The 8083-nt window shown below is 47.5% G+C and overlaps 3 protein-coding genes across 3 annotated transcripts; 1 reads left to right on the top strand and 2 right to left on the bottom strand.

The window, feature by feature from the left end:
• Positions 1 to 585: 585 nt before the first annotated feature.
• PFICI_01977 (uncharacterized protein) lies at positions 586 to 855 on the bottom strand (the record flags this gene model as incomplete). The annotated part of the gene is made up of 2 exons (XM_007830558.1): positions 586 to 637; positions 698 to 855. The coding sequence occupies 2 exons, from the start codon at positions 853 to 855 to the stop codon at positions 586 to 588; spliced, it is 210 nt and encodes a 69-aa protein (XP_007828749.1).
• A 1011-nt stretch (positions 856 to 1866) lies between these two features.
• On the top strand, positions 1867 to 5661 carry PFICI_01976 (uncharacterized protein; the record flags this gene model as incomplete). Its single annotated transcript, XM_007830557.1, has 4 exons — positions 1867 to 2045; positions 2107 to 2327; positions 2381 to 2656; positions 2705 to 5661. 4 exons carry the CDS (start codon positions 1867 to 1869, stop codon positions 5659 to 5661), a joined length of 3633 nt encoding a protein of 1210 aa, XP_007828748.1.
• A 274-nt stretch (positions 5662 to 5935) lies between these two features.
• Positions 5936 to 7968, bottom strand: PFICI_01975 (uncharacterized protein; the record flags this gene model as incomplete). Its single annotated transcript, XM_007830556.1, has 3 exons — positions 5936 to 7346; positions 7425 to 7781; positions 7832 to 7968. The coding sequence occupies 3 exons, from the start codon at positions 7966 to 7968 to the stop codon at positions 5936 to 5938; spliced, it is 1905 nt and encodes a 634-aa protein (XP_007828747.1).
• Between the last annotated feature and the right edge of the window lie 115 nt (positions 7969 to 8083).

Below are 8083 nucleotides of genomic sequence, written 5' to 3'. Positions count from 1 at the left end.
AGAAAAAGAGAGAAAAAGAGAAAGAGAAAAAGAGGATAGCCTTCCAAGGATCGATCATCATTATACTAAAGGGGCATTCCTTTACTGCAAAAACAACCTATTTAACGGGGAGTACACGATGAAACCAGACATTATACCAATTACATGTTATATGCCTGGGGACCATCTGACATTGCATTTATAGCCAGTGACCTATCATATTAATAATATTGCGGGATAATCACACATATCCATGGCAATCACACAAGCCTCGAAAACATAATTTCATTGATAATCCTCCAAGACAATTGTCCTAGTTGCTTCACTCATGATGTAATGCTTTATCTATTATCTCTCAGCATTATCCACATCGCTGGCAACAAGGTGCATGTGGCTGTCCCCAGTCGAATGTATCATTAGGTTTTGCCATCAAAATTCAATAATTTCTCAATACCTCTACTCACACGTGTTGTGAATATGAACCAGTTAAATAAGTAGAGAGTATTCTTGCTTCATATCTACATGATGATAGACCGTCCGCATCGACCTCCTTCTGTGAGCGCCTATCACTCGTTTGCATCGAGGTGAGCCAAGCAACTTCTGCCCCTAAATATCGCTACGTCCCATCCGATCATAGGTAGTCGATGCCATATCTGTTCTACAACTCATATTAGACGGATGAGATAAAGTACATGGAGCACTTTGTCAGTTGACTTACTGTTCGAATTGGCATCCGATGCCGAAAAGATCTTGCTCCTGATCTTTCTTTCGCTGATCTTTTGTTCGTCGCTTTGTAGGCTTGGCCTTCTTTGACTTTTTGTTGGCTGCGTCATCGTATGCATCGTGGTCGAGCCTGGCATCAGTCCAGACTTTCATGGAAACATTGTCCGAGTGATCATCAGCAGGATAGGCCCTGTTATTGTTAGTCTCTGTTGTCTAGCCCACTGCGGAATGGAAAAAGAGCCCTCACATGGCGATTTTCTTTTCTCAGGGGTTCCAGATGAACTTTGAGTTTGATTCGAGTATGAAATCATATCCTTCCCATGGATCAATGAGAATTACCTGGTATATATCTACACTGGTTACCCATCCCATGATATCGTAGGCCCAAATCTTTTTTCGGTAAGCCTGCACGCCCGCATCATTGTTTTGTCCATTTTCTCACGACCTTTACCTTGGGCGTGTCTCAATTTGATTTCAAAATTTTCGACATTGGCCAGATTCTATCAAGCTGGGCATCATACTCGGAAGATGGGAGCACGCGGGCTTTGATAATATATCTCCATACAGCATCATTGTCCAGATTCTGGTCATGCATAGTTTCATGCCAAGGCTGGAACGTACAGCTTTTGGTTGTACAGTGATCAAGATCACTGATAGGCCAGATTCGGGACACAATGCCTCAACACCCCCACCATGCAGAATAGTGCAAATGTGTTCCATTCAATATCTGCAGCCTGCCCAGGAGTCGGGGTTTCTTGCTTTCGACGCCGAGTGTGTACTGGTGGGGTGATTTGACCCTCGTTATCGGCCAGATTCTGTCTTCCAAATCCCAATGTGCTTCGCCTCCCATCTGCAAGCAGGGGGTTTTCTGTCATAACGTGCTGGCGAACCATTGGTGAGATTATGTACAGTATCAGCCCAACGGCCCCTCATCTAGGACTTGGTCAATGAAGTCAAGTGTGTATGCAGTGTAACTAGAATTCGGTGTGCGAACAAGTGTGGTGTGTCGAAATTATTGAAAGGCTATTGATATAACACTCCGCTTCTTTTCCATTTCTTTTCTCAAATGTCACGCATTAAATTTATGTTAAATTCCTCTATTGATTTGTCTACGATATCGACATCATTTATACCATCCAAAGCCAGATCTCCACACATTCGGCGATGGCGCCTGAAGATGCGCGCAAACAGTCCACAGGCGTGTGGGGCACAAACATGCCGAAAGACAAGGCTGCGTGGGATCAAAGTCGAGAAGAAATATATCGGCTGTACATTCTCGACGATCTGTCACTCAAAGGTGTCAAACACGCCCTTGAGACAAAACATGGATTCCCCGAATTCAGGTACGTCCCACTTTACTAGAAGCCCTAAGAAATGCAGCAGACTCTAACAAGAGGTTTCTAGACTGAGAGACTATGAAATCGTCCTGCGAGACTATTTCAAGTTTCGCAAGAACCTGCGAAGCCAAGATTGGCAAGCTGTTGCCATTCATCGTGAACAAAGACTCCAGCGCGGGGAGCAGTCAGACGTCTATCTGTACGGATGTCTTCTAGAGAAGGCGCGTGTCGATAGGGCAGTGCGCAGATCTAGGCACAAATGGAAGCTGCCCTACCGAGTTCGATCAGGTATTCCAGAATCGTTCTCATGTTGATTGTTGCTGTGTGCTGATCAAACTTAGACCCAGTGCCTCCACTGCCAGATGGAGTTACAATACAAACACCCTCTCCGGTAGTGCCAAGAGAAAGTGTACCCCCGCGGACGATTGCTGCATCGGATGCTCAGTTTCCTCATGGCCATTACAACAGTCAGCTGATGCTGACGGAATCATCGCACCTCAACACTGCGCCTGCCATGATCACCACTAGGTGGCAAATACCTGTCAAACTATCCGTTCAGGAGATGAGACTTCATATTCCCTTTACTCAGTTCATTGAAACAACAGCGATGGCAATCTGTAAGCATTGCAACCTATATCTATCATATTCGACTAACCTCCAAGCAGATAAACTTGCAATGCCAACGCCAAGTGCTCAATCTTCGACAGCCTCCGTGCAGTCTCCTGTCATACCAAACCTCCCCCATTTCATCAACATACTGGGGCACTCTCCGCACATGCAGTTTTCAGAGCAGACATCAACCTTGACTGGCCCATTGAGAGAGACGATAGAACGACACCTCCACAGCCGAGCAGCTCTGCGCAGCATGAAATCGCTCAGTGGGAGATTTCCGTTTGAGCGGATCATGTACTTGTTTTCAATGATGTCCAACAAGAAATCTATTCACAAAGATGATGTCCTCGATCTCTTCGAGTGGATAGAGTCTGCTGAAGTTGATGTCTTGAAATCACTCTTTGCCCTTCCATTGCCGACCATGACAGCTGCTTGGGAATTTCTCATTGAGCAATCAACTCTTCCCGCACACCCAATAGCCTTTCAAAAGCTTGTGGAAGTCAGCTTGTTGATCCGTAATGGACAATGGCTCAAGGCAAGAGCAGGTGATATCCTAGGTTTAGCTATATGGCTAGGGCTAAATGGCTTGACGCGTCGTTTATTACATCTAGGCCTATCCCCAAACGCCGAATTCACGGTTACTGATTATAGTATGCCATTGCGGGGACATTCTTCCGAGCTTTTCCTTCACGGCACGCCGTTGGAGGCTGCAATCAGTTGTGCAAATCCCGCGGCAGTTGGATTGCTGATTGAATACTGCGCTGAACTTCACCATGGCGTTCTATATCACATTTTTGGCCCGTACACCCACCCCGACCCAGAATTCCTTGCGGGCATGTTCCATTGTCTCCGTTTGTTGCTGGAGGCAGGAGCACCTGCAGACACCTGGCGATTTGGAGGGCCGATGGAAGGGAGTTTGCTCTCAAAGCTTGGGTGGGCGGACGGACGCGCATACCAATTTCTTGACATGCTATGGCAGAAGTCCTACAGTCATTCAATTTGGAAGCAAACCTTCAATCTTGCTTTACAGTATAGCGAAAGGATGAAGACTTCGCTCACTGTGGCAGGACTGTGTAATGCAGCTTCTCTTGGCCACAAGGAGCTCCTGCAACACATGGCCGATCGAACCGACCTATCAAGCCGAGAACAGCTCCTAATTTGCGAGATTGCTCTTTCTGAGGCAGCTCATGAAGGCGATTGGAACGCTTGTCAGAGCTTTCTCCAGATTGGCGTGGATCCAAATGTTGAAAACTACGGCACGGAGTTTTCCAAATCAGCTGATGTTGGCGGTCTTCACTTTCATCGTCTTGATCTCTTAATCAAACCAAGAGCATGGTCTTTTGAGAAACGCACTCCAGTTTATGGCGCGCTGAAAAGAGGCAATATGCCTCTATTGGATTTGTTTCTCGAGGCGGGCGCCGACATCAACCGATACAATATCCTGGACGCTCTTTTCAATGGTGATGCCTACAGCAAGTTCTGGACCAAATCTCCTTCTGTCACGTGTCCAGAAGGGGAGATGGCTGCCGATTGCATTCCTGCAGCACAGTGCCTTGCTTCATCCAAACTGGAACAAACCTTCGACTTCCTTATTGGAGCCGGCCTGGATTTCCAAGCTCATGGCAAAGAGGCCATGGCCAGAGCGATGCTGACATATGTTGATTCTGAGGTCCTTTTTCTGCAGTGGAACTGGCTGCACTCCAAAGGTGTCAATTGGGACTTTGAACTGGAAGGACTCAATCTGATCCACTTTGCACTAAGATTTTGGTATCATTCGGCCGTGTTGGACGTCGTCGAGTTCCTTGTGTCTCGCGGCGTGAGCATCCATTCAAACCCGTGTAGGATGGGACATACGATGCTTCATGACGCTGTGAGCAATGCCTTTTGCGAACTTGACGTTATTGATTTCCTCTTGGCCAATGGCGTTGATGTGCACCGTTGCACTCAACAGGGTGAGACAGTCCTGGATGTGATTTTTGCTTGTCGACGATGTTACAGCAATAAAGGTGCCATCTGCAGAAGGTTGCTTCAGCTTGGTGCTCCCCTTATCCCACCTCAGCAAGCCCTTGGGGAAGTAGTCCAACTTCCTATTCTGTCTCTTTTATTAGCGGTTCCGGAGATAGAAGACTCTCTGATCCTGCCGTTCATTGGCGCCGCCAGGTGCGCTACATTGTGTCACGACGCAGAATTTGCAACGGAAATTGAACATGGGTTTCATGAAATCCATGATTGGTCACGAGAACGCAGCCCCTTGCAAGCTGCAATCACCGCCCGTCGTTTCATTCTAGCCAAGGAGCTACTACGCCGCGGGGCAGGTGAACGATATTTTATCTCGCCTTTGGTTACGGCCCTACAGTCGACAATTGTAGTTTGTGCGCGAACTCCTGATGACCCCTCTTCAATAGAGTTCCTGAGACTTTTGATTGATTCAAAAGCGGAGATAAATGCCCATGCGGGAGATGGGCTTTGTGCGTTGCATCATGCTGCCGTAACAGGTTCACTGAACATTTTGGGTACACTGCTCGAGAATGGAGCCGATCCGAATGTTTTGGTGAAGATAGTACACTTCAAACTGTGCAGACGACTGAAAACAGACAAAGGCCCCTCGTATGAAGACGACGATTACAACTTCTTCTACCGCCACCCTTCACAGGCTCACTTGGAAGTTGACGAAATCTACGAATATGATGATCTAGGCCGTCCACTATTTATGCACCCATCCATACGATGTATCGACAAACTTGCGCCTCTCTGGGTACCCCGAGCGCTAGACCTAGCTGCAATGGAGGGAAGGTTGGACGTTATTCAGATGTTGCTGAACGCGGGAGGAATCAGCGGCCATTCACTGATTGGCCCCTACGATGGAGCGATAGAATGTGCCAACGAGCATCGGCATCACGCAATTGCCTGCCTTTTGCAAGAGGCAAACCTGCAAGCGCTCAATGGCGGTGCATCATTTCAAGATGGTTTTCCACGTCCCGAGCGATTCAGCCTCCCTCTGCGGTACTAAGTATCGAGTGATCCTTCTTTTGCTGCATCCGATAGAAGTGGCAAAGCTCATCTCCTGTACATTTCTTATTGAGAATTTCGGATAGAAAAATACATATTTCCTATGCTTCAAAGCTCATGAGACCTTGCTTTACAGAATTGACCCCTTGTACGAATGATCGTCGTGCATGGCTCGCCATGCTCTAATCCTCTTCCGTTTCTTTTCATTCGTGTCAAATTTTGCTCTGATACTTCCTTTGTGTACTGGCGGTGCTTCAAATGATTCATAGCGTCAATCAACGTCTTTGCAAATCACCATGCCTTGGGTCTTCTCTTTCTCGGGCGGCAATAACGGTGTTGGTAACTTCAGGCTCGACAACTGGGGCGGGGCGACCTATTCGATTGTCTTCGTTATGTTGTGATGCTTGAAGCGTCATTTTATTCATCTGGTCCGAGTATCTCAAGTTGACGCGAGTCGACTGTGCCATTTCCCGCATACCGCTCGTCTTGTGGAGGCCCTGTCCGTTTGATGGGTATTCTAATCCGTGGTACAGAGTGGCAAGAGTTGAGCCTTTCCATAAAGGCCTCCGACGATTGGTAAACATGACAATGAGCATGAATATGATGCCCAAGACTTCCAAGAATATGGGTAATGTCATCCATTCCCAGCGCACATGAACCGTGGCTTGATACGTAATGAAATGACCCGATACTGACTCTTGTTTGTCGTCATAATAGAGACTATTCAGAGCTTCTGAAAGTGCTCCGGTTATGTTTCCCAAGCTTTGGGATGATATCCTATTCAGAATGTCCTCTCCGGATGTGTTGTTTGCTCCGTGGTAGGAAAGTGATGAAGCTTGACTGTCTTGACCCTTTGCAGAGTGTGTAAAGTTCAATGTAGAGGCACTGGCGAGCCGGCTCACAATGTCGCTTCCTAGGGAAAGATGGTCGGTCGTGGTACAGAACGACGCTGTTGCAGAGTCTAGGAGATATGGAGTATTGGCGAATTGTCCCGAAATGGCCTGGAAGCTCGGTGTTTCTTGACCGGGGGTCCAGCACCAGCTGGTCTCTCCGAGTATCATATCTGCTGCCTCATCTTGGTAAAAGTGTCCGTAATGCGTCTCCAGTATCTGAGTCAAGGTCTGCCCTGCCACAACACTCACGTTGTATTTTCTCTGGCACAGCGAGATGACCGAGTGTTCAAGAATTTCCGGCTTCCTTCTTCGCTTGTTGATATCAGATCCAGAGAATCGGGCGTGTCCAAGAGCAACGATTGGATTATTCACCCCAAGATAAGTGCCTTGGCTTATACTTCCATTGAATATATGCAAAGGTGCCATGATCTCAACAGGTAGGGTGGTTACACGATCCGGTTCCTCTCCAGCGAGGTTCACGGCAAGGGGACCACGACCTCCACTCAGGGAAAACTGTATGGGATAGTTCAGTGGAGTTGTCGCATTTTCAATATGAATCTCGCAGGTTCGTGAGCTTGTTTTGCGGTCTCCGAGTGATGCAAAGGTTTCGTAGATACTGTCAAAGTCTGTTTCGTTGTACGCAATGTCGCAATTTGTCAATTCGATACTTGCCGGATCAGCGATGGTCTGAGACTTAACGCACCAACCCAAAGATGAAAAAGGATCCCAGGTGCAGTTTCCAGTCGGGCAGTGGGCAGTCCGTTCATATATGGCTTGTCGATTCCAGAACGCGCTGTTGATGGATTCAATGACATCGTTTTGACCATCTGATGATGTGTTGTAGGAAAAGTACCTCGCCGGGTCGGATTACATCCCCGTCCAGGCCTCGTTGCCTTTTGTTGAGACAGGATCTGAAGAAACAAGAATGACTTGCTGTACAAAGGGATCAAGTGCGAGAGCAATAATTATGACGATGGCGCCAAGTGATCCTACTGAGAAAATTGTCCTTCCCAGCAGCATCTGGACGGATCCCAGAGGGCCTTTGCTCGCCTCGTCCAAAACCTCGAAATCGTCCAGTCGCTTTTTCGGTCCATAATACCAACTCCATTTGGCCTGTCCAAGAGCTGCAGAGACTCCATACAAGAGAGATGACTTTGCCGCAGCCGACAATGTTGAAACAATAGCGTTAAGGTTCACTATATCGGGAAGTTCAGGCACAGGCCGGCCACTGTGATGAGTCATTAGCAATTACATATCAAGACGGACAAGAAATCATACTCAAACTCTCTCAAGACTATGACCATGGCAATCAGGCAGAGACCCGAAAAAGACATAGCCATGATTTCCGACGTCCAGCTGTCTTCAAAATGTCGGCTCAATGTGGCATAAACGGAGCCTTTCGATTTCTTGGGCATCGCGTTCGATGTAGATATCTTTGCCTCTCTGTGGCTTGACAACAGATTCTCCTCCATCTCATGTCTTTGTTGATCCGGCAAAGACTGCTCTGACCTCGTGCGAGAGCTATCTAGC

The sequence above is a fragment of the Pestalotiopsis fici genome (genome assembly GCF_000516985.1).
Source record: "Pestalotiopsis fici W106-1 unplaced genomic scaffold PFICI_Scf_1, whole genome shotgun sequence".
Taxonomy (NCBI): Eukaryota; Fungi; Ascomycota; class Sordariomycetes; order Amphisphaeriales; family Sporocadaceae; genus Pestalotiopsis; species Pestalotiopsis fici.
The sequence above is the reverse complement of the archived record's forward strand: the minus strand, read 5'-3'. Positions and strand labels throughout refer to the sequence as shown.